Here is a 25,858-nt window from a genome sequence, read left to right as displayed (position 1 = left end):
TAGAAGGGAACACAGGTACTGAACTTACAGACTTTAGTTGTAGAGGACATTTTATGAATTTGACCCCAAAGGCAAGGGAAGTAAAGGCAAAAATAAATGACTAGGACTGTATCAAACCCAAAAGCTTCTGCACAGCAAAGGAAACGAACAACAAAACAAAAAGGCCACCAACCAAATGGGAGATGATATGTAAACAACAGCTCTAACAAGGGGTTAATAACCAAAATATATAAAAAACTCATATAACACCAAACAATCTAATTTAAAAAATGGGTAGTGGACCTGAACAGATACGTCTCCAAAGAAGATAAACAGCCAACAGGTATATGAAAAGATGTTCAACTTCACTAGCTATCAGGGAAAAGCAAAACAAAAAGCAAAAAGCAAAAGTCTATCATCTCACACCTGTTAAAATGGCTATTATCAACAAGACAGGTAATAACAAGTGTTGGAAAAGTTGTAGAGAAAAATGAACCCTCATTCACCTCTGGTGAGAATGTAGACTGGTACGGCTACTATGAAAAACAGTATGGTGGTTCCTTAAAAAAACTAAAAATAGAGTTACCATATGACCCAGCAATCCCCCTTTTGGGTACATACCAGAAAAACTCAGAAACATTTGCAGATTTACACACCCCTACATGGAGACAACCAGTGTCCTTCAACAGAAATTGGATAAAGATGATATGGTACATATATACTATGGAATACTACTCAGCCATAAGAAAAGATGAAATACTGCTATTTGCAACTTTGAGAATATTATGCTGCCCTGGCACGTGTGGCCCAGTTAGATGGAGCATCATCCCATGCACAGAAATGTTGCAAGTTCAATTCCCAGTCAGGGCATGTACGTAGGTTGCACGTTCAGACCCTGATCGGGGTATGTACAGGAGGCAACTGACTGGTTTCTCTCACACATCAGTGTCTGTCTGTCTGTCTGTCTGTCTGTCTCTCTCAGTGAAAGAATGTATTATTCTTGGGTGAGGATTGAAAAAAGAGAGATTATGCTAAGTCAGTCAGAAAAGCTAAGAATCTCATAATTTTACTCATATGTGGGATATAAAACCAAAATTCATAGACAAAGAAAACAGTATGGTGGTTACCAGAGGGAAAGGGTTGGGGGAATACCAAAGGGTAAAGGGGGCCAAATATATGGTGACGGAAGATGACTTGACTTTGAGAGGTGGGCACACAACATGATATACAGACTATGTATCACAGAAATGTACACTTGAAACCTCTACGACCCTATTAACCAATGTCACCCCCAAAAAATTGTTTTTAAAATTATACTTATTTTTGTCAGATTGGCAATAAATTCATTTTTTTTGGTGTGTGGCAGAATTTTAGTAATTAATTTAGGTGCATCATGAGATGAAAAAAGTTGAAAATCACCATCTCAAAGTATTTTCTTTCTTAACAGGAGAGAGCACGACAGTCCCCTGCTACCACCAACTATGCATTCCAGTTTCCCACATTTGGAGAAATTGCAGGGGTCAGCACATCCACAGTACAATGGACAAGTCTCGCCCTGGGAAAACCACTTTTGTGATCATGGCACCATGGTGGTACCTTCCCTACCAGGTAAGTATATTAAGTATTTCCTTGAGGACCCTTGTAAGGCCAATCTTCTGAGGTTTGCATACTTAAAAATATTTTTAAATGTTGTGATCTTCTAATGCTAATTTGGCTGAAAATTTTAATCTTTTTTCTTTGATACTTATATTCAATAATGCTCTGGAGAAATCTTACGGCAATTCAATTCATTCCTTTTAGAAAAATCTTACCTGTAAACTTTTAAACTATTCTTATTCTTTGAAATTTTAAAATTTCACTATAACCAACACTACTCTCTATACTGTGCTTGAGTTTTCTATATAGTAACTAACACTCATATTTTCTCTCTCCCCCCACTGGAATAGAATAAGGTCTTAGTTTTGTTCACTATTGTATACGTCACACCTCGAAGTCTGAAACAAAACAGGGATCAATAAATACAGACTGAATTATGGTTTTCTATTCTGTAATAGAAAACCTTTAATAAGCTTTGCCTATTAAATTCATAACTTAAGAAAATTCACAAAAACATGAAACCAAATTCTTAAACTTTCATACTATACCTTGAATCTTGGTGTTTTGTTTCTTATGTTCTGATAAACTTGGCAGGACAAAGGCCTTTTTGCTCTTGAGACTTCTTTTAAGTACTTAATTTTTTTTTAAATATTCCATTGATTTTCCTGTTACAGTTGTTTCTATTTTTGTCCCTTTGTCCCCCTTCACCCAGCACCCTCCACTCCCTCAGGCAATCCCCACATCATTGTTCATGACAACGGGTCATGGGTGTAAGTTCTTTGACTACTCCATTTCCTATACTGTACATTACATCCCCACAGCTGTTCTGTAACTACCTATTTGTACTTCTTAACACCCTCACCTCTTCACCAATTCCCCCACATCCACCTCCTGTCTGGCAACCATCAAAATGCTCTCCATATCCATGATTCTATCTCTGTTCTTTCTCAGTATTTGATTTTAAGGTATCTCCCCTTTTGGCTTGTTTATTCTTTAGCTTTACAAAACTTAAAGGCCCTCTGCCAAGGTCGGGGATAGGGTAGAAGCAGAGAGTAAAGGGACATGATACAACCCTCCTCCCGTATCTAAAAAAGATCCCTGACCATATCCCAGGTTTATTCTAGATGTAGGGAGAAGAATAAACACAACCTCTATACACAGACTGACACCACTGGATTTCACTAATCCACACCACCAATTATCCTGCCTTCTTCCTTACCATGAACCAAACTTCTCACATCTCAATTGTATCTGCCTATAACTCTCAGAAACTTAATGATGCCAATGGAATACTTTTAAAAATACTATACCTGATTCCATATCCTGGCGATTGCAAATAACACTGCAATGAACATAGGATGTTCATTCATAGAATGAATTCTTTTAAATAGTGTTTCGGGTTTCTTGGGATAAATTCTCACGAATAGCTTATTTCTGTAGCAGCTGCACTAATCTGCATTCCCACCAACAGTGCAAAAGTGTTCCCTTTCCTCACAGATGAGTGGATAAAACTACTATGGGATGTTTACACAATGGAATTCTACTCAGCCATAAAAAAGAAGAAAATTCTACCCTTTGCAACAACATTATGCTAAATGAAAAATGCCTGTCAGAGAAAGACAAATACCATATGATTGCACTCATATGTGAGATCTAAGGAACAAATTGAACTAATAAGCTACACAGAGACAGACTAATAGCAGGCTGATAGCTCTGGGAGTGGGGCGGGGTAAGGGGGTAGAGAGATCAAACAGGAAGGAAAAGGGTTCATGAACACGGACAACAGTGTGGTGATTTCGGGGGTGGGGGCAGAGAAGGGAGTATAAGGGGGACAGATGGTAATGGAAAAAATACAATAAAAATAAATTAGAAAAAATAAAATACCACAGCTGAAAGCACAATTTCACATTAACTGTGAATTGCCATCTTTTATGCAAATGGCATCTTGCTGAAAGCAACGTGACCAATTACATACAAAGACTGTCTACTCCTAAAATTATTAAAACAGTAAAAGGATAACAATCTGCTGTAGCACCAGAATATATTGGTAGGTGATTTTTTAAATAAACTGGTAAGAATTAAGATGATTAAAAGTTTTTACTCCCCCCCCCCAAAAAAAACATTTTGCACAATATTTTGATAGTGTGCAAATAACCCAAATACAAATAAGCAAGTGTGTACAAAATAATTTATTACAGCATTATATAGGTTGACATTGTTTTACAGTGAGTGTTTCTCAACAATTATGAATCTAAAATACCTTTGGGTGAAAGAAAATCATTTCAATTAGAACTGTTTTTCTAAATAAAATCTTTTTGAATTTATATTTGCCTTAAAGCATTAATATTACACATATTTACACAGTTCTGAAAGAAGCATATCGAATGATGCCATTACTGTTTTCTATACAAGATAGAAAACACTATCCCTCCCCCCAAAATTGCCCAATATTATGTTTTAATAATTAAACCAGAAAGAGTTTAAATTCCCATTCTGTTGATTTAAAAACATATTTAATAGTCAATATATGACTTTTAAGAGTAAGAATGCTTCATTATAATTTGTATTCTGCCTAGTTATACTCCCTTGATACCACTCAGATATAAACTATTTATTAACACGCAAGGCAATTTAGCCAAGAGAGCATAATTCTTGCCTATGGGTCTTTAAAACTAATCTAGGGGGAAAAAAAAAAGACTAATCTGGAGATACAAATTTACCAGTGAATTTCAGTGATTAAAAGGCAAACCAATACCCACATTCTAAAATCAATAGAAATTATCACTTTTATGGATATTAAAAAGAAAATGACAAATCAGGAAAAATTAAGGTAGACAAAAACAGCAAACTAAATTTTGAAATAAATCTCAATATTGCCAAAAGAAGTTCCATATTGTTTTTTTACATATATTTAACACTTTAAAACAGATGTACTTTAATTAAAAAGGAAGTAAATAAACAATAATAAAACAAACCAATAAGGGATTGAAACTCAGATTCTAAAACCAAAATAATAATAATAAAAAAACACAAAAACCCCAGTCTTTATATAATTTACCAAAACAAGAAACTGTCACATTTATGATGTAGAAGTAACCGCACTCATCACAATGCTGATAATTCTAAAGTTTAAGAAACCTGTACAAGTATAAACAGGTAATTTTAACACATGTTTACGTATACTGGCAGAGTCAGATAAAGAATAAAATAAGCTTACAGAATACTCTGTTGAAAAATTCTATCCAATTATTTCATTTCATATCTATATACATCCTGGAGAAGAAACTCTGATCTGAAGTCAGCTTTGAATCTACAGAAGTCAGTTTTCTGTGGGATTTCAAATTTCATTTGCCAAGACAGCATAGTTAGCCGTGTTGTTTAGGGCCACACTGCGACTGCTGACTTCATTCACAGCAGGCAGAAAAGCAGACGTAAAAGGAAGCAGGTTATGACAGGCCATCCTGTATTCTTCATATTGGGAATTACAGCTCCCAAAGCTGCCATCGAGAAGTGCCTCAGAAACCTTTATTAAAGTCTATTGAAACAGAAACAAAAATTATTTTTTTAAAAAGTTTGGTTAATAATCACTTTAATCAAGGTGCAATCTGTTAACTAAGAGAAGGCCAACAAGCCCTAGTCCAAAATAACTTCTTCCTATCTATAGTAAGTAATCACCTCAAAAAAGGAACATTTAGAAAATCAGTTCTGCAAAGCCTTAAAAAAGCAGTAAAATTCCAATACCTGAAAAGGCAAACCTGTGAAACTGTGACCACTAAAATAAAAACTAGCTCCCATATACTAAGTGCTTTCACGTGCCAGGCAGGTAGTAATCATTTCAGTTTATTATTTCAGTTAACCCTTATACCAACTCCATGACAAGGAAACTGAAAGACATGCGTTGTCTAAAGTGACATAGCCCATAATTAGTAGAACTGAGATTCAAATCCAAGTATAACTCAGAAAGTCCACTCAAGAATTATATTATAAAGACATGTTTGTTAGATCATTCATAAGTTTGCAGAAATCAGACTTTTGAAGAATCTTTTAAGTTTTAATTTTTATTTTAATTGTTGTTCAAGTACAGTTTTCTGCATTTTACCCCCATCCCTCCCCACCTCCTTCTCATTTCCACCCCTCTTGTTACTGTCCATGTGTCCTTTATACTTGTTCCTGTAAACCCACCCCCTTTCCCCCTGAAATTCTCTTCCCTCTCCCCTCTGGTCACTGTCAGCCTGTTCTCAATTTCAGTGTCTTCAGTTATATTTTGCCTGTTAGTTTGTTTTGTTGATTAGATTCCTGTTAAAGGTGAGATCATATGGTATTTGAAAAATCTTACCTTTACATTTTTATCTTTTATAGTTTCATCCAGTCTAGTGGCAATGGCAATTGCTTTCTCTTGCCTTGACTTGTCCAGAAAATACATCATTTTAGCACCTGAAATAGCATGGCATTTCAAAATAGGTGAACTCCTATGGCTATATTTGATCTGATCTACACTGACTAGTGACTTATAATATGGTTTCAAGTGGTTAATCAGCAGTGGGCTAGAGTTGGCTCCCTCTCTCAGGAGGCAACTGTGACATCTCTTTCCACTCCCCCTTCAGTGACATCCCACAGATAGCTTGGGGGCACAATGAAAGTATTTATATCATGTCAAAACACTACAAACCAGGCTTTTCCTGTTACAAAGAGATGGTTGTTAAACATTTAATAGGAGACCAGATTTAATACTCCCCTCCCCAGGAAATGATATAACTCAAAATGTAAACAGAGGCCACCTTGTAGCATTAATTTTTTTAAATGATACCCTAAATTAAAACATCTAAGAAACAAATAATTACCAGAGTGTGGTAGAGGGAAAAAGGAAAATGTTTGCATATTCACCAAGAAAATAATTCTTAAAGCTTTAAAAAAAACCCAGTTTATATTTCTCCAATAAATTACATGGTCCATATTCTGTGCTCATTTTACTATTGGGATTTTGTTTATTAATTTATATTAATTGTTCATTTATAAGACTCCATATATATTATTAGCTTTTTATCAGTTGCATAGTCGTCCCTCACTATATTGAGGTTCACTTATCGCAGCTTCACTGTACCACGGGTTTTTAAAAATATATATATATCTAATTCTGTATTGTGGAGTTTTCGCTATATCACGGATTTTGTGGTATATAGGTATTTATATATTTATTATTTTAATTATTTTGCCAAAGAAATTTAAAATATAAAAAATATTAAAAATTGTAATTCAAACATATTAAAAGGATATTAAATCTAAATAAAATACAGTATGTATTTCATCAGTGGATGAATACCGTACTGTACACAATGGAAATGCAGTACGCCACTACAGGTTGCACAAGTTTGCCAACACGAGATTGTACACGGCACACTACTGGCTGATGGAATGGAAGGCAACCAACCACAGCACTGTGTTCTGTATCCTGGGTGCTGACTGGCTCACTGACCGTAGCATTGGTCTGTTTGCTCTCCTGCACTGTGCCCATATGTTCAGCATCTGTCCTTGTCCACTTCACATCGATGTCTGATTGCTACACGTAGTGTTGCTCTGCAGTGTTGTGTTTTTGTGAAATTTTTGTAAAAGTCTGGATTTATTTCAAGCCCTACGATGCCACCCAAATGTTCTGTGCCTTTTAAGGCTTCGGCAGTGAAACCAATCATTGGAGGAATATCCTTACCATCAAAGAAAAGGTGGAACTTTTCAACATGTTAAAGGCAGGCAAAAGCTACATGGTTGCAGGCTGCCATTACAGGATCAACGAACCTACTGTTCGCTACATAAAGAAAGACGTGAAGAATATTAAGTCTACAGCAACAACGACTTTTAACAAGACTGCAAAGAGGGTGGACACTTCCCACAATAAGGCCACTGTGAGGATGGAGTAGGCATTGGGCCTGTGGAAAAATGACTGCAGGAAGAATATCTCGCTGGATACCAACACCATCCAGATGAAGGCCAAGAAACTTTATGATAGTTTTGCAGAAAGCACGGACGTTCACGACGGTGACAAGGATGAAGACGAGAACGACAACGCAAAAGCAGGACCGTGGAGTGCTTCTCCCACCAGATCAATCCCATTCAGTGCCAGCAAGGGCTGGTTTGACAAATTTCAGAGACGCTTTGGACTCAAGAGCATTTCCCTGCATGGAGAAGCTGCCTCTGCAGATAAAAAGCAGTGCCAGCAACTCCCCGTAACTATGTTCATCACTTGGACGGAGAGATCAGTTACACCTATGCCTTTATTGGAAATAGAAGTTACAGCCCAGGACGAAGATACTGCACCACCTGATGCTCTTCTTGGCTGTGCAGTACATTCATCTCATTGTCATCACCTTCATCACCATCATTACTACACAGCTACATAACTCATGATCTTTATCATTCAAGTTGTAATGTACTTCACTGGTGAGTACCCATATAGAATTTCATATGTTATTAAAATTATGTTGGTTTAAGAGTGTAGAAAGTGTTTAAAAGCATATGAAGTGTTTATAAGAGTGTGGAAAAGATTAATGAGAGTGGGAAAAGTTTATAAAGCCTTAAAATATTTTGAACAATGATTAAAATAAAATTTTTTAAAAAGCCTTAATATATATATAAATACTAAAATAAATATAACGCTGCTACTTCGCAGATTTTCACCTATCTCAGGAGTCCCTGGAACATAATTCCCGCAATAGGTGAGGGATCACTGTATCTGTATTTTTTCCAATTAGTCTTTTGAATTTATGGTGATTGTATTTTTTTAATTAATTTTTTAAAGTATATTTTATTGATTATGCCATTAATTTTCCCAATTTTTCTCCCTTTATCCCCCCCATACCTCCAACCCTCCAGCATACCCCCCAGTTCATGTCCATGGGTTGTACATGTAAGTTCTTTGAGTTCTGTTTCCTATATCATATTTTACCTCTCCCCATCTATTTAATGCCTACCAATTATGCTTCTTCTTTCCTGTACCTTTTCCCCCCTATTCCTACCCTCCTCCTCCCCACTGAAAACCCTCCATGTGATGTCCAATTCTCTGATTCTGTTCCTGTTCTAATTGTTTGCTTAGTGTTTGTTTTTATTGTTTTTTTTTTTTTTTTTGGTTCACTTGTTGATAGTTGTGAGTTTGTTGTCATTATACTGTTCATATTTTTTATCTTCCTTTTCCTAGATAAGTCCCTTTAATATTTCATATAATAATGGCTGGGTGATGATGAACTCTTTGAACTTGACCCTACCTGGGAAAAGCACTTTATCTGCCCTTCCATTCTAAATGATAGCTTTGCTGGATAGAGTAATCTTGGATGTAGGTCCTTGCCTTTCAAGACTTGGGATACTTCTTTCCAGCCCCTTCTTGTCTGCAAGGTTTCTTATGAGAAATCAGCTGACAGTCTTATGGGCATTCCTTTGTAGGTAACTCTTTCCTTTCCTCTTACTGCTTTTAAGATTCTCTCCTTCTCTTTAATCTTGGGTAACTTAATGATGATGTGCCTTGGCGTGTTCCTCTTTGGATCCAACTTCTTTGGGACTCTCTGGGTGTCCTGGAAGTCTATTTCCTTTGCCAGATTGGGGAAGTTTTCTTTCATTATTTGTTGAAATAAGTTTCAATTTCTTGCTGTTGTTCTCCTTCTGGTACCCCTATAATTCAGATATTGGAATGTTTCAAGTTGTCAAAGAGTTTCAAAAGTCTCTATTCACTTTTTTTGAATTCTTGTTTTTTCATTCTGTTCTAGTTGGGTGTTTATTTCTTCCTTTTGTTCCAAATTGTTGCTGAATCCTGGTTTCCTTCCCACCACTGTTGGTTCCCTGAATATTTTGCTTTATTTCATTTTGGGTATCTTTCATTTGTTCTTTCATTTTTTGCCCAAGCTCAATCAGTTCTGTCTTTTTTGACTACCAGGACTTTATATTCTCCATTATATCTCCTCATTGTTTCGCTTTCTTTCTGAAGTTTTGCTCTGTTCTTTCATTTTAGCACTATTTCTTTATTCAGAGCCCCTGTTAACTTGTAAGTTGTAAGGGGGCAGGGCCTTAAATATTCATCAGGGCAGGGCAACCCTCCTTGTTGTGCTGTGTTGCAGAGATGCTAGTGGGGGAGGGACCAGAGAGGGAACAATGCAGCTTGCCTGCTCGAATCTAGCCCACTTTTCACTGAATTCTTCATGTGAGACTGGGAGTTTCTCCTGCCATGGCAACTGACATAGTCCACAGCCCATTCTGAGTCTCAGCTTCCTCTTAAGTTGGCCTGCCCAAACAGTCCGCCACCTCACCATGATTTCTCTCTGTCCACCACCTTACCTGTCTAGTTGCTTTGTTTGACTGTTTCTTTAATTCTGTGGTTGTCAGAGTTTCGTGCAGTTCGATTCTCTGGTACTTCTGGTTGTTTATTGATTGTTTTTTTTGGGGGGGGGTGGGTTTGTTTATTGAGGAGGTTGTTATCCTCCTTTCAGTTGTGGTGAGGAAGACAGGGGTTTCTACATATGCTTCCATCTTGGCCAGAACTCCTGATTGTATTTTTCTGTGGTAAAAATGATCTTTTCTTTAGAATTTCATATAATGTTTGAAAAGGCATTTCCCATCATTATAATAAGGAAATGTTGACCTCCATTATTCCATGTTCTTAAAGAGAAATTCTTATCTGCCTTTACCACCAAAAAGTATAATTTCTCACATGAATTAACTCTTTTCCATAGATATCAAAACCAAAAAGTTTCCCTTTACAATAAAAAAGTTTAAAGTATTTAAATACAATATATGGCTTAAAGCAGGAACAGTTAATTATATACTTCATTATGTCTCCAATTCCCTTCTATAATCTTTTGTTCATTTTGCACTTATGCCATCTTGCCATTTTTTAAAAATTTTATTTATCTATTTTTAGAGTGAAGGGAAGGGAAGGAGAAACAGAGAGAGAGAAATAGCAATTGAATACCTCTCATATACCCCCAATTCAGGGGCCCAGCCTTCAACCCAGGCATGGGCCCTGATCAGGAATCGAACCAGTAACATTCTGGTTTGCCAGACAGTGCCCAACCCAGCTGGGGCATCATCTTGTCATTTTATAAATTTGTATAAATGGCCTAAATTCCTTTCTGTAACCAGGCAGAATATGAATACTCAAAATACAAAATATATAAAGTAATAAAAGTACAAGAAAAAATAAATCACTCATAACCACAACACCCAAAGGCAACAATTAAAACTTTGTTATACACTTCTTTTTAGCCTTTATCCTATGTATATTTTTGCATAGTTGATATTTATTTGTTAATTCTGCATAGATATTAAAAAGTATTTGCCCTCTTTAAAATAAACATCACTTTATAAAATTACCTGGTATTTCATCCTACAAACCTACTACTTCTCCTTATTATTGGAAATACATTAAAAATTTGTTTCTACTCTTTTCCCCACACACACATTTCAATTAACATTGCTGCACTTAAAGTTCTTTTTCTGCTTTGGAATAATTCTTTAAAAATATTCACAAAAGACACTAAGAAATGACTACAGCCAAGACACAGATAATGGGAAGCCCTTGCTAAGAATGACAAATTGCTTTCTTAAATGGCCAGGCCAATTTACACTGTGGTGGCAAAATACAAGAGTAGTTTTTAACTACAACTTGACTAAACTTTAATCTCTTTTAAATAAACAAATAAAAACTTTCCTAATTTGAAAGACCAAAAATGGCATTTTGCCCTGGCTGGTGTGCCTCAATGGACTGAGATCCAGCCTGCAAACCAAACCGTTGCCGGCTTGATTCCTAGTCACAGTACATGCCTGGGTTACAGGCCAGGTCCCCAGTTGGGAACATGTGAGAGGCAACCACACTTTGATGTTTTTCTCCCTCTCCTTCTCCCTCCCTCCCTTCCTCTCTCTTTAAAAATCAATAAATAAAATCTTTATTAAAATGGTATTGTGTTTATTCTTCTTTGATAATTAGTGAGGTTAAACATCTTTCCAAAGTTATTTTTAAAAAATCATAATCTAACTTTTTTCCATAAACATTTTAACCCTGGGGGTCATATAACCAACCTGAAAGTAGATGCTGAAGAGAGGCAGCATTGCGTTTGAGAAAATCCTCATTAAAACTTTCCAAATCCTTATTCAAAAATATTTTCTGCATTTCCTGAGACAGAACTTTACTCACAATGTCTGGAAGATTACTATGATTGGACACTGTAAGAACAAAATATTTGGAATTTTTAAAAATTCAGGTCTGTCCTTTGAAACAAAGTCACTTGAGATACATTTATTTAAGTTCTATATATTTTACATAGTAAAAAATTATTGCTTCTTTGGAATATAAGTACATTCTAGCTTAAAAATGCACTAGTTTCCAGCATATCTTTGCTAGCATGTTTAATTTATAAACATATCTTCATTTAAATACTACATATAAACATTTTTTTGCTTTACATTTTTCAAATCTCTTTTAATGTGTAGCTTAATGGAAAAAAGCTAAATTGTTACATTTGCTTTTATATAAATATTACGTTATTTATACTTACCAGATTTAGAAAATTTAATTAAACATTCATGCAACCATGGGTTATTACTGTTGATGGCAAAAGCTCGTTTGACAGATTGCAGCATTAACAGAAACTTTCCTGTGTGTCAGAAAAAAAAAGATCAATATTTATGTATATTTTATTCACTTTATTTTAGCCTCACTTAAAATCTAGTAACGAAGTGTTACCTTTCCTAAAACATTTGTAAGCAAAATTCAAAATTAATTTTGGTTATCAAAGGTAACTTTTATTTTCTTAAGAATACCTTGAACAATCATGAAGAACTGCTTCAGATACATGATTTGTGTGATTGTTCAAACTATTCTTAAAATGGATTTGATCATAATATTCTAATTTATTACCCAGTATAGTTTTATGTAGCAAAAGAAAAAAGGATTAAGAGCCTTTGTAGAATGGTGAGATGGAATGCTAAGCCAAAATAGGTCTAACTAGCCCTGGCTGGTGTGGCTCAGTAGATCAGGCACCAGCCTGCAAACCAAAGGGTCTCAGGCTTGATTCCCAGTCAGGGCACAGGCCTAGGCTGCAGGCCAGGTCCCCTGGAGGGGTCACTCAAGAGGTAATCACACACTGATGTTTCTCTCTTCCCCTCTCTCTAAAAATAAATAAAATCTTATTTTTTTAAGATTTTTTATTTATTCACTTTTAGAGAGGGAAGGGAGGGAGACAGAGAGATAGAGAGAAACATCAATGTGCGGTTGCTGGGGGCCGTGGCCTGCAACCCAAGGATGTACTCTGGCTGGGAATCAAACCTGCGACAATCTGGTTCGCAGCTCGCACTCAATCCACTGAGCTACACCAGCCAGGAAAATAAATAAAATCTTGAAAGAAAAAAAAAAGGTCTAACTAGTAAGATTATACTGAATACAGTCACCAAAATAATTAAGAATTAAAAACTGAATTCAAATCATTACCTTTTCTAAAATATATTTCAAATGCTAACAGATGAGTGTCAATGTTATCAGCAACAAGGTTCTTAAGAGGTATAAGGAATTTGATAGCTTCTTCCAATGGATTTTCTATCTATTTTGAAACAGAAAGGAAAATTATTACATTTAAAAAACAGTTACACAAGTCAAATTTCTCCCCAAATTTTATACTAATACATATCTGAAGTAATTTTGATAGTGTGGAGAAGGAAAAAAACTTTCCTCTACCCTCAAGGTATTTCAGTTGGTCTAATAATCAAGTAAACATGAGACAGATTAACAAGAGAAAATGACCAAACTTAATTACATACACAGACACATATGGGAAGGAACCCCACATACATAAGATAGTTAGAGACCCCACATACATAAGAGGTTCAGAGAGAAAGGACAAATGAGGTACACATTTACATATGACATTCTGAGTTAAGGATCACCTTGGGGCTTCAGAAAGGAGGAAGGTAAGAAGACCAGATGTTCAATAATTAGTAGTTTGTCCTGCCCTATAGAAAGGTCAAAAAAGGTTATTTCTGATAATGTCCTATTGTGGGAAAGGCCCATAATTCAAATTCTTTTAGGTAGTTAAGGAAGGAGTAAAGAGTTTCTCTTAAGCCCACAAGGTCCTGGCTGCATCTAGGCACATCTTGGAATGACTTGTTCTGAACTCCTACAACACTTCTTTTTATATAACTAACTGAAGGAGATAGTACACAAAGTACTGACAGCCCCTTATACCTACAAACATCTAAAGTGCAGAGACAAATATAATTTTATCAAGTAACAAAAAAAATAACAACACATTTAAAATATTTGTACTAGATTCATGGTAAATAAGCCAGAAAAAAAATATGTCCTTATGTCTGGTCCCCAAATAACTAAATTCTGGAGATGAGGTGCTAATTCTTTGTAGCTAAAACATACCTAGTAAGATACATAAAATACTTCCATATTTAACAGACAACTATATTGCTGCTGTACAAATAACCAAAAGTTTAATGCCTTAATGAAATGGGGTACAAAGCAAGGGCCCCCCAAAACATTCCCCACAGCCCATGGTTAGATGATGGGGGAAGGAGATGATACAGCAGTTAAGATAGTTTGCATAACAATGGCAAGTTGATAGCTAGTTGATAGCTGTGCTGCTGCCCCAGATAAAAGGTCTACACGACTTTGAGCTGGTATAGTAACTGTTGACTTGGTGGTAGGGAGTGCAGGTGCAGCAGGGAAACTTATACAGGCCTCCTCAAGAGGCAGGAGCCAGAGGTGCCTGTGCCTCGGGGGTACTCTTGCCCTGACTAAAGATGGCAGCCAAAAGAGGGTAAAAGATACAGGCAAAGTGGTACAAGTAGCACATTGTAGGAGGAGCTGGATATGAGTCATATAGAAAGCTCTGGGTCAGCATTTAAAAACAAGGGTGGACTGAGAGAGAGGAAGATAGCAGTCATGCAGTTTGAAACGATGTAGAAGAGCTACCCTTCGGGCCATGAGAGCTGACAGGAGGAGGCAGTCATGAGGCAGGAACCATAAAGTAGGTGGATTGGCCATGAGGTCTGGTGTGTAAGGAGGTGCCATGTTGTTTGCAATAAGGACATGCTACACAGTTTTGGATTAAGAGCTGGAGTAAAAAACCCACTGGGGTTTTATTATCTGGGAGACCCACTGGGAAACCTGCCTGGAGAACACAGAGGCAGAGTGAATGGAGCTGCATAGAGACCTGACTGGAATGCTGAACTGTGACTGGGAATGCTGGGCCACAGATTTCTGCTTTTCTGAAAGACAGTACCTCTGACTGGTGTATTCTGAAACTGGCCTGATTGAGCAAAGAGGGGCAGGATTATGTATTTTGGGGTGTTTTAAAGGCAGTGGGACTTAACAGCAGAAATCCACCACTACTCTGAACCTGTATAACCTGTAAATAAACAATCCCTTTCCTTTTTCATCAAATTCTTGCATTGGGAGTCACACTTCCTGGGGGTGGGCAAACCCCACAGCTGTTCCAGAACAGCATAGGTGGGGTTCTGTAAGAACACATGAAGAGAACACAAATTTATTATCTTGCAGTTCTGAAGGTTAAAAATTCAACACCACTCCCACTGGACTTAAAATCATCAAGTGTCAGACAGACTGCATTCCCTTCTGGAGGCTGTAAGGGAAACTATGTTTCAGTGTCTTTTTCAGCTTCTCAAGGCTGCCTGCCTTCTTTGGCTTATAGCTGCCTCCTTCCCTTCCCTCCCTCCATCTTAAAAGGCCATCAACCAGGGGTGGAGTCCTGACACCACTACTACTTACTTTCCTCTTCTACTTTCAAGGCCTCTTATGATTACATTAGGCCCACCTGGACAATCTAGGCTAATCTCCCTATCTTTAGGCAAGCTAATTATTGGGCTGGCCAAAAAGTCCACTTAGTTTTTTTTGCAAAATAAGACAGATTTTTCATTTTCATTAATAACTTTATTAATTTGGATATTTTGAACATGTCAGTATGTCAGCTATCCCCTGCTATTGGCTTCTAGTGGGTGCTAGGGGTGCAGCTAAACATCTTCCAGTGCATTAAGGCAGCCCCACTGCAAAAAATTATTTGATAAAAATGCCAATAGTACCAAGAAACTTCACAAACCACTCTTAACATGTTTAGTCAGTCACAGCCCCTTCTCCATACACTGCACAACTCTTTTTTTGTGTGTTTCAGTTGCATTTTTACCTCTCTTGAAGTAATAAAGCATAATATGCCAAAAAGTTACATATTTTCTTCCATCTTCGATATTAAAATGGCTGCACAAAATTTTACCAATCTTAAGTTTTTTTAATGCACACTGATATGACAGCTGTCACAATACAACCTAAGAAAATTGTTTCGAATGAAGTTAAAGACAACTAAGTGCTACTGGAGCCATCATACAGAAAAATTAAACAAACTTTTTGGCCAACCCAATACCACCTTGAATTCTATCTACCACCTTCATTACCCATTGCCATGTAATGTAACATATTCACTGGTTCCAGGGTTTAGAACATGAACACCCCTTTAGAGGGTCACCATTCTGCCTACCACAACTTCTATTCTATGTATAATATGCATTAGCAAAAGTTGCATGCCTTCATTTAAAAATAACGACTATCATAACCTTGAAAAATTATAAATGGCTTATTATTTATAAATTTAAATAAAACATTTATGACTAGCACAGAACTAAATAACTTAAATTTTACCAAATTAACATAGTAAATTCATCTTACCCTTTCTAATTTTTCAGGTATAAGTTCTTCTTTGAGACCACTGGCTTCTTCTTCATCATCATCTCTTTTTTTCTTCTGATTTTTTTGTTGACGTTCCCTTTCTGTGTGCTTTCTCTCTTCTTCTAATTTAGCCTTTTTCTGAGCTCTTCTCTGCTTGCTAAGCATTTTCTTCAATTCTTTGGCTGACAGGTTTTCTACAAATATCCAAATGCATAAGCATCCTGAGTAAATGTTTCCATTCTTCCTCATATTCTTGTGCAATACATACGATTAGTATATCTCTTTGGGGGAAAGGGGGGAAAGGCAACTATTTAAAAAGTTTTAGAAAGTATATTCTTAATGATTAGCACTAAACATGGCACACAAAAGACAACCAGCAAATGCTGCATTGATTAAAATTAACCAATTCTAGCCCAGTTCTGTCTCCTATACAATACATGACTTTGGACAAATCATCTCAGTATCAAGTTTCAAACTGTATAAAGTGGAGCTGTTAATACCAACTATTCTCTTAGAGTATATCAATGATACAGACACACTTAAGCTCTCTAAACACTGCATAAATACTATGAATGAAAAATAAGAAATTTTTCTCTATGGAATATTTTCTATGTAGGAATATTTTCTCAAATATTCCTAGATATTAACATTTTAGTGAATAAAAGCTATATTATTCTCATTAGCATTATTATTATTTTCAATTAAGTAGGTACCAGAAGTTGTAAGAAAAATTACTGTTCCCTATAAGGCTCAATACTATTTTCAGTTACAATTAAAAAAAAAAAAAGAACCCAGTCCACAGACATTTCTATTTTTCCTGAATTGGTCTTAGTGAAGATAAAAATAAAGATTGCAAGTCATCCCATTAAGGTGATTTAGAAGCATCAGCTACAGAACATCATTTTGTCAGCCTTTTCTAAGTCTTCCCCTGCATTTTTTTTTTCACACAAAGGTATATTGTCAATGCATCCATTTGAAAACATACTTTTCTTTCTTTCTTTATTTTTTAAGCGAGGGAAGAGAAGGAGAAAGAAAGAGAGAGAAACATTAATGTGCGGTTGCTGGGGGCCATGGCCTGCAACCCAGGCATGTGCCCTGACTGGGAATCGAACCTGCGATGCTTTGGTTCGAAGCCTGCGCTCAATCCACTGAGCTATGCCAGCCAGGGCTGACAACATACTTTTCTATGTATTGTTTATGTTAATGACATTCTGAAATTCAGTATTTGTTCCATATTTTTAAAAATAGTTCCTTGTCAGTTACCTGAATTTATTTCTTGTTGTTTGCCTTCACTGGTTAAGGGATTATCATACAATTTCAAGTATATTTCAATTGCTGATCTAGCAGCCTTGAAATAGAAGGCATGTCTTCTGAGCATATCTTCTAATCTTAGAAGGTCAACATAGGCACGAAGGGTCATCTTTCTCATGCAGTATGTATGAAAGTCAAATTGATCATCAGTTATCTCCAAAAAATGCTTAAAAAACAAAACCACAAAATTATCTCTTACATTTTGTCAATAATATCTTCTGAAAAGAACACCATAAAAAGCCCCCAAAAACATTTTTAACAGTCACAATTTCACTTAGTTGCCACCCTCTTCAGTGTTTAACACTGTGAAAGATATCAAGTTGTTCTTTGCATGTAACAAATGTTTCTTTTTACAATTGATGATCATTCAATATAAATCATGTTTTGTGATGAAACTCAATTTCTATGTAATAAGCCAGATTTTTAAGCCTGGAAATTAGTACATAGTGATATCTTAGTTTTAATTAAACATTTCTCCTCAGTGTTCCCCCAAAATGAGCATGGCAGAGTTAAACAGAACTCCAACTGAATCCTAAAATATATACTACTATAGGTTCACACGAAATGTTTACAAATCAGACTGCTCCACTCAACTGTCAGCCAGCTCTTCAAGGGCAAGACTTGTTATGTCTATCCCCACTGACTGGCAGAGGGCCTAACATAGCAGACATTCAATAAGCACAATATTTGCCAATTTAAGAGATCAGATGCTTATCAGACATACGACCTCAATTATCTTCGACCTCCATTACTTTCCTTAAGTTAGGAAATCTGTACAGTCAATTTCATAAGGTTGTTAAAGATCATATAAGAACATATTTCAAAGTTCATTCTAAACTATAAACTGCTATACAAACACAGAGCATTTTGGTTTTCTCTCACTCATAAGTTACCATTAATCTACCTACATTCCATTTTAGCAAAGATTCTTAGTCTGGAGTCTAGGTATAAACATAGCATTTTGAGGCTTTTCTCCAATTCTCAAAGGGTCTATGGCTCCCCAAAAGCTTAAGAACTAATCTCTTACATAGAAAGGAGATGATTAACTCCCTACAAAACAATTTATACTTTTATTTTCTTCCCCACATGCATCTCTACCACTTCTTTATTTTCTCCCACTTTAGCTTCTCCAAATATATATATTTAGAAAAATAAACTCAATATAGCAATACAGAACAAGCTCTTCTATCATTTCATTTTCCTCTATCCTGGGAACTAGCAACTCATTATGCAGAGGACACATCATTTAGTAAGTGTCCATATCATTTGATAATTGTTGATGTCTTGGCAATTAGAAATACACCATACACAGAATTACATTAAGTACTGAGACTTAAAAAAAAAAGAATTTTAAGGTAAAAGTACAGTGTAGAGGGAAGGAAGTAGAAAAAAATGAACACATTAGTTTGTATTTAAGAATCATGCTTTAATAATTATATTTAAAAATTACATTCTTCCCATCAATAAGACAAATCAATTCATAAATAGTAACAAACTCATTTTTAAAAAAAAGGATTACATATTTCATAAAGTTGTTCATGGTCCTCCTTATGTCAATCAAGTTATATCTAGCACCATAAGAATATCTTAAAATTCAATACAGCTAAGAAAAACAACAGTGTCAAAAATCATGGAGATAAAAACTTTGAGATTACAGGATCTTTTTGAGGTTGAGAAACATTTATGTATAAAAAGGCAGACAAAAGTTTTAAGAAATATTCCTAGCAGCGTTAGTAAATAGATTTTAAGTTAAATCTTAGAGGGAGCCTTTGGAACCACAAACACTTAAGCCTCCTCTTTATCAGTAATAGCCCACAGGCTGCCTCTCTCCAGTAATTGTCTTCCATAAATAGGGTAACCAACTTATCCCACTTTGCCCAAGGCTTTCGGTTTTTCCATGGAAAGCCTTGTCTCAAGAACTTGCTGAGCCCTACAACCCAGATGTTGATCACTCTATAATAAGATAATGGTGGTGGACCAGATATGACTAGATTAAATTAGAAAATTTAAGGTATGATGAAATAATTTTGCTTTTGGAAGAAATGTTTAAAGAATCCTACTTTTAAACAACTAATCTTGGTTGGTTTTCTTTTTTAACTTTTTACTTGGAATAATTATAGATACAAAGGAAGTTGAAAGGTACTATAAAGATGTTCTGTACACTTTTCCCTTAGCTTCCTCCAAATATAGCCTACATAACTGTAATATGACACTGGTACAACTTTTGTGTATAGTTCTATGTGATTTTATCATGTGTATATTTGAGGAACTAATGCCACACAATCAAGATACAGACTGTCACATTACCACAAATATCTCCCTTGTACCACCTTGGGGTGATTTTTAGGTCTCCGAATTTATAAAACATAAAAATGTTAGATAATATAACCCTGTAAAATTAGTTTCCCTAAATTTTGGCCAAACACGAACATGGTAAGACCACTTAGCTTGCTGTAGACTCTAGGTACTTAAATTTTAACATACTGGCTCATGCCCTTAACTCAGTGTTCCCCTCATCACAAACACTAGTTCTCTTTTTCTTAGGGGTAGGAGAGAAGTAATGCAGGAATTGCTCAAATTGTCAAAATTAGGCTTCAATCAAAGAGAAGTCAATAAAGAATTAAAAAATGCTATTCACAGCTTAGAGTGCAGTTTTTGCCCTGGCTGGCGTGGCTCAGTTGGTTGGAGCATCGTCCCATAACTGAAGGGCTATGACTTCGATTCCAAGTCAGGGCACATTATCTAGGCTGCAGGTTCAATCCTCGGTCCACATAGTCTGGGTGCATACAATCCCCAGTCCGAGCACATACAGGAGGCAACCAATTGGTGGTTTTCTCACATCCATGTTTCTCCCTCTCCCTTCCTCTCTCTTTAAAGCAATGAAAAAATGTCCTCTGGTGAGGATTTAAAAAAGAAAAAAGAATGTGGAATTCCCTATTTGTCCCTCTCTTCTGACCCAGATTCATCTACCCATTCCTTCTCAGAGTTCCTGGAGCAGGCTAATAAGCATGACAAAAACCTCTGGACTTAAAAAAATCAGTAACTAGACCAAAGAGGGTAATCCACAACCCTATGTCCTTTATAGAGAATCTGCCATTATAAAGCATGTGCCAATTTGATAAAAATTACGATGCACTAGAAGTTATGAATTTTCTATGGGTTTGAGCTATCAGAAATCCTATACCTTATCAAAGAGTTTTAGGAATGTGTATTGTTATTCTGTTTCAGATACAAATTAGCACATTAAAATAATAAGATATCAATCATCTGAAAAGGGGAAAAAGAAAATTCAGTTCTTGAAAGATAAAGTAGTTGTAAAAAATTATTCTGAACATAAGTTTATAGCCAACACTTTACAGACAGTTGTTTTGCTATGCTTTGAATAAAACTCAGTTTCTAAACATCAGATTGGAATATATATACATCTCCTGTACATATAATCCTATGGGGAGGTGGCAAGATAAAGACAGAAAAGTGCTATACTAGGCCATTCCAGAATTCTAACATTTCAAATCCAGTTACTAAGAGCTCACAGCAATATGTATCCTAACTGAAACAGCTTTCAGGGAAAGAATTCTGGAAGGAGCTCTTGACGGCACAAGACTCAGCCTTTATTTGAATTTATCTCGGTACTCACTGACCTTCTATTTAGAAAGAAAACTGAAAAGATTTTTTTAAGTGCTCATTTCTTTATTCTTTACTAAAGTATCTTAAACTTAGATACAAAGTAACTCATGTAGATAACTATCATAATAAACCTTTTAATTCAGTACTTATTCCTAAATCCTTACAATTATAAAAAATTTTCTTTTAGATTACATTTTACTAGAAGTTAATTTTAGAAGAATTAATCAGTCAGAAAATATTTAATCATCCTTTTTGTACTAAGCACTCACATTTCAACATATAACCATTAGACAAGTCTTACTTTTGGTATGAATTTACTTTTTTTTCTTTTACTAATTTATAAGTAATATGCTCTTGTTTTATTTGTTTCTAGTATTTTTCTATTCAACAGCACCAACAGCAAACCCTAAATATAGTAAAGAATCTAACAATAACTATGTAAAATGACCAGAGGGTGACGTGTACTAATCAAATCATGTTTTCTGAACTAAAAGTACAGTTGACTCTTGAACATGGGTTTTTATAATTTTTAAGACTTTATTTATTTATTTTTAGAGACTGGAAGGGAAGGAGGAAAAGAGGGAAAGAAACATCAATGTGAGAAAGAAATATCCATTGGTTGCCTCTCACTTGCACCCTGACTGAGGACCGAACCTACAACCCAGGCATGCTCCCAGACCCAGAATTGGACTGGTGACCTTTTTGCTTTGTGGTATGACACCCAAGAGCCATACAGATCAGGGTGGTTTTTATAATTTTTAAAAATCTGTGTATAAAAGTGGACCTGTGCAGTTCAAACCTGTGTTGTTCAAAGGTCAATTCTATTTTTCTATTTTTGATCCCTGATTAGAAATCCACATATGCAAAGGATGGATTATAGTTACACAAGGATTTTCGACTGCACAGTAGTTAGAGCCTCACCCCCTCACTGTTCAAAGGTCAACTGTATTTTACCTAACATTACAGAATTTTACTTCATGTTACTCAGCCAAAATCACTAAAAATTTAAGGGAAAGTATAATCTAAATAAAATTTAGTGACTGAATAGCTATTAATCATAGTCTAACAATCATCAAAAAATGTTAAAAAGAAATCAGTAATATAGTCATTAATATTAGGAGGAATGGAACTGAAGCTGGAGAAGTTCACAATTATAATGATTCTAAGGATGTACAGAAAATCTGATAAATTTCCAGTTATGGTACTGCTGGAAGTACTGGTCCACAAGTAAACAATCTGTCAATTCACCAATAATGTCCTGGTTAATAAAAATATATCTTTCCTAATAACAAATAGAATGTTTTAAAGTGATAGTCATCAAGTTAATGATCTCTGGTTTTATCACAGAAGAGCCTGACTTATACTACAATGCCTGAATACTTGACTTATTATCCAAGGGCTTTTTATATTTTCAAGATGAGAATTTTTCCCAGAGATATCCATGGAGCCCAAGCTAAGAATAAAAACAAAACAAAGCAAAAACTAGGTTATTTGTAAAAGGGCTCATATGTAATCCTAGTTCCAGTTACCATCAAAAGCCACCCCCTAAGGTTTAGCCTTTCTTTTGGGTAATCTCAGAAGTTTCACATGGGAAAAAGGCCAAAGTGACTGCCAGAGGGCAGACATCAGGCTCACCTGACTATGATGCCTGTGGTTTTATACTGCGTCAGCATGGGAACAGTGGTGCCGATTGACCCCAACTGAGGGCTGCTGAGGACTGCCTCAGGGGTGCATTTGTGGCTCTTTTCCTCCTGTTGTCCATTGGAAGGAGAGTGCTTCAGAGATGACAAAGAACAGGAAAACAAAAATTCACACAAAGGAAAAGAAAAGGCCCCTCACTAAGGCAAATCACACACATCATCCTAAAAGCAAGTAATAAAATAAGGGTGCAAACCAGTCAGACTGCTGTCCAAAGTACTGAAGTGAGAACAAATATCCTGGGAAGACAAACTGGAGAGAGGCTGACTACTGAGCAGATCCTGACATAAAGGGGAAAGAGGTGGCCATCTGCTTGTGTATCCTTCTCGGCTAGTGATGAAAATCAAATAACGGCCCGATTATGGAACAGATAATTTGAATATATGTTACTAACAGCAATAATGGTTTACTAAATGTATCTCTTACTTGTTCCTTCAGACAAAGACATGGAGACATGTTGAAATCACAACCATCTGAGGATCAAACAAAAGCAACCATTTATTCACAACCTCTGAATGTGTGAAGAATTTTTCACAATAAAGTTTCCAAAGTAAATAAAAAAGGTAGATGTTACCATGTAGAAAAAATACCTGCTTTTTTCATCTACTTACCAGAGAAAAATAGAGTCAAAATTCTATCAACTTACCCTTTCTACTTCATGGCACTTTTTTAAGGCATCCCCGTATCTTCCCAAACGCTGATAAGCAGAAATGCACTCTGTTTGAAACCACATGCACTGCATCTCATTTAGATTTTCCATGGCAGATGTTCCTTCCTGAAATAGAAGCATTCATTAACATAAAAAGCAAGTAATAAGAGATCCTAAAAATCTCATTTTCTCTTTTACAACTATAGCTACAAATATTTTGACAACAGTAATTAACAAATATACCAAATACTACCAAAAAGCTCCTATTGATTTAAAATTGTATGTCTTATTTATCCAGCTGTATTGGGGTATTCAACATTCTATATAAACTCCAGATTACTAAAGCTAAGTTTTTAAGCAACAAAGCTTCTATTTAAACCATAGGTGGCAAACACAAGGCTCAAGGGCTGAATCTGGCCCTCCACCTTGTTTTATCTGGCCTGGCACCTTGTTTCTACCCAGAGGCAGCACCAAGCTCCTTGCCCCTAGGTTAAGGAGAGTTACATTTATACAGTCCTAAAATTACATTTGGCCCTTTGAAGGCAACCTCAAGGCTGATGTGGCCCCTGATGAAAATGAGTTTGACACCCTGATTTAAATTATTTTAGATAGCAGCCCCGTGAAGTACTGCCTATTTTCTCCTTATTAAGTAAAAGCTACTTAACCTTTCTTTGCTGACACAGGGCTATGTATATCTATTACTGTCAAGTCCCTCAGTACTAGGGCCCAAGCCTGCTTTTCAGTTTCCCAGTCCCCTCCCTGCACATTAGATTTAGGCTATCAGTTGTCACTTTTTTGTGCCCATGTGTCTGCTTCTAACAGCATTTCCTATTCTATGCCAACTCTTCCCCTTGAAGCTGACAAAACCAAACAACAGACTTTGTTTAAAGTATGTTAATTCAGGCTCAGTGTGAATTCTGGGAACAATATAAGTCATAAAGTACCTAGTCAGAACAGTGGCACTGGAATGTTCCCACACTTTTAAGAATATTTCAAATATATTTTATGTGACCCCAGGCAAGATGGCAATGATATATTTACATAGGTAATTTTAATCTTCAGTTCTTTGTCACACCATTTTGTGTTATGAGTTCAATTTTCAGAATTCTCATTAAAAGGATAAAAACTGGTTAGGTGAAAGTATGAGTGTATTTTATTGTTCTTTATGGTTACATATATTTTACATTTTTTGATGACTACCTATGTTTATAAGAAATCTACATTATATTTCATTTCAAAACCGTTACCAACTAGAACTATACAACTTGCATCAATAACCTCATATAGGAATTTCAAACTATGAAAAATCTTCAAGAAGGAATCTTCAAACTGTGAAATATGAGCACTTTACTCAATGAACAAGCAGATACAAACTGGTTACTCAAAATCATTTAGCAGTTTTCCTGCTCTGGCTCACTGTGTTTATCTACCACATGTTACAGACATATCTGGCCAAGGAACCACTTTGGATAAACTGAATACAAGCTCTCCATATAGCATGGCAACTTGTCAAGAATGGACAACTGAGAGCAATTATGATGAGCAAACTAGATTAGTGACTACTCTCAAACAGCACAACTTTCCCCTTCTTTCATTTCCCTGTGCCTTTTCAGACACAAGGAAGTAATAAACCAGTTGTCTCTGGTTTAGGGTGTGTATGTGTGTGATTGCGCTTATTACCTAATTTTAAAAGTTTTGTGTATTCATTTTTAATTGTACTTTACTTCTAATCTCTACATTGGCCTTCAAGGTGGTAGGTACTTTTCTCTACAAACATCACTGTTTTCATATCTAAACTTGTACTTTCTTCTAACCTTCAAAATTGTGACTCAGTGGGAAGGGCACTGAAAAGTCTGAGCCCCAGCAATATTCACTATGTGACCAAACATGATTCAAGTAACCTCTTCAGAAGCCCAATCATACTGCTATAAAATTTCAGACAAACACATAAAAAAAGTGCCACATGAATATAAGCTGTATTACTATCTTCCTAGTTTTTTTTCCTAATACTCATCATTCTTGCTAATACTTCTTGCTGACATTTCAACTGCCCCTTTGCATCTACTGTTGATCCTATGGCTTCTGACCTTTAGAAACACTAGTCACTGCAGTTTCTGTTCCTACAACACAATCCTAAAACCTAGGTTTTAGAGTCAGAGACACCTAGTCTAGAATCATGGCTCCAAATAAATGACAAAGTGGGTGATCTCCAGATGCCACAGTATTTGACCTCTCTAAACATTTCCTTAACTGTGATATGAGGGCAACGGTATCATAAGATTGTT

The 25,858-nt window shown here is 35.9% G+C and overlaps 1 protein-coding gene and 1 non-coding gene across 6 annotated transcripts in view; both read right to left on the bottom strand.

Annotated features, from left to right (window-relative positions):
• Positions 1-1,423: 1,423 nt before the first annotated feature.
• On the bottom strand, positions 1,424-1,595 carry LOC114509032. The gene has a single exon (XR_003685599.1). It is a non-coding gene; the product is annotated as a U1 spliceosomal RNA (small nuclear RNA).
• A 2,151-nt stretch (positions 1,596-3,746) lies between these two features.
• The window catches only part of NAA16 (N-alpha-acetyltransferase 16, NatA auxiliary subunit), an 80,140-nt gene continuing 58,028 nt past the window's right edge, over positions 3,747-25,858 (bottom strand). For 2 of the 5 annotated variants that reach the window (XM_036011314.1, XM_036011317.1), the window contains 8 exons: positions 23,571-23,699; positions 17,552-17,765; positions 16,289-16,482; positions 13,037-13,145; positions 12,105-12,203; positions 11,629-11,772; positions 5,912-6,009; positions 3,747-5,110 (listed from right to left, as the gene is read on the bottom strand). In XM_036011314.1, coding sequence (XP_035867207.1) covers positions 4,913-5,110; positions 5,912-6,009; positions 11,629-11,772; positions 12,105-12,203; positions 13,037-13,145; positions 16,289-16,482; positions 17,552-17,765; positions 23,571-23,699 — 1,185 coding nt within the window. In that variant the 3' untranslated portion in view covers positions 3,747-4,912. The remainder of the gene's footprint in view (positions 5,111-5,911; positions 6,010-11,628; positions 11,773-12,104; positions 12,204-13,036; positions 13,146-16,288; positions 16,483-17,551; positions 17,766-23,570; positions 23,700-25,858) is intronic. The other 3 variants (XM_036011316.1, XM_036011315.1, XM_028526517.2) reach the window with 2 other exon arrangements.

This window comes from Phyllostomus discolor, chromosome 11 (assembly GCF_004126475.2).
Source record: "Phyllostomus discolor isolate MPI-MPIP mPhyDis1 chromosome 11, mPhyDis1.pri.v3, whole genome shotgun sequence".
Lineage (NCBI taxonomy): Eukaryota > Metazoa > Chordata > Mammalia > Chiroptera > Phyllostomidae > Phyllostomus > Phyllostomus discolor.
Note: the sequence above shows the minus strand (reverse complement) of the source record. Positions and strands in the feature narration are given on the sequence as shown.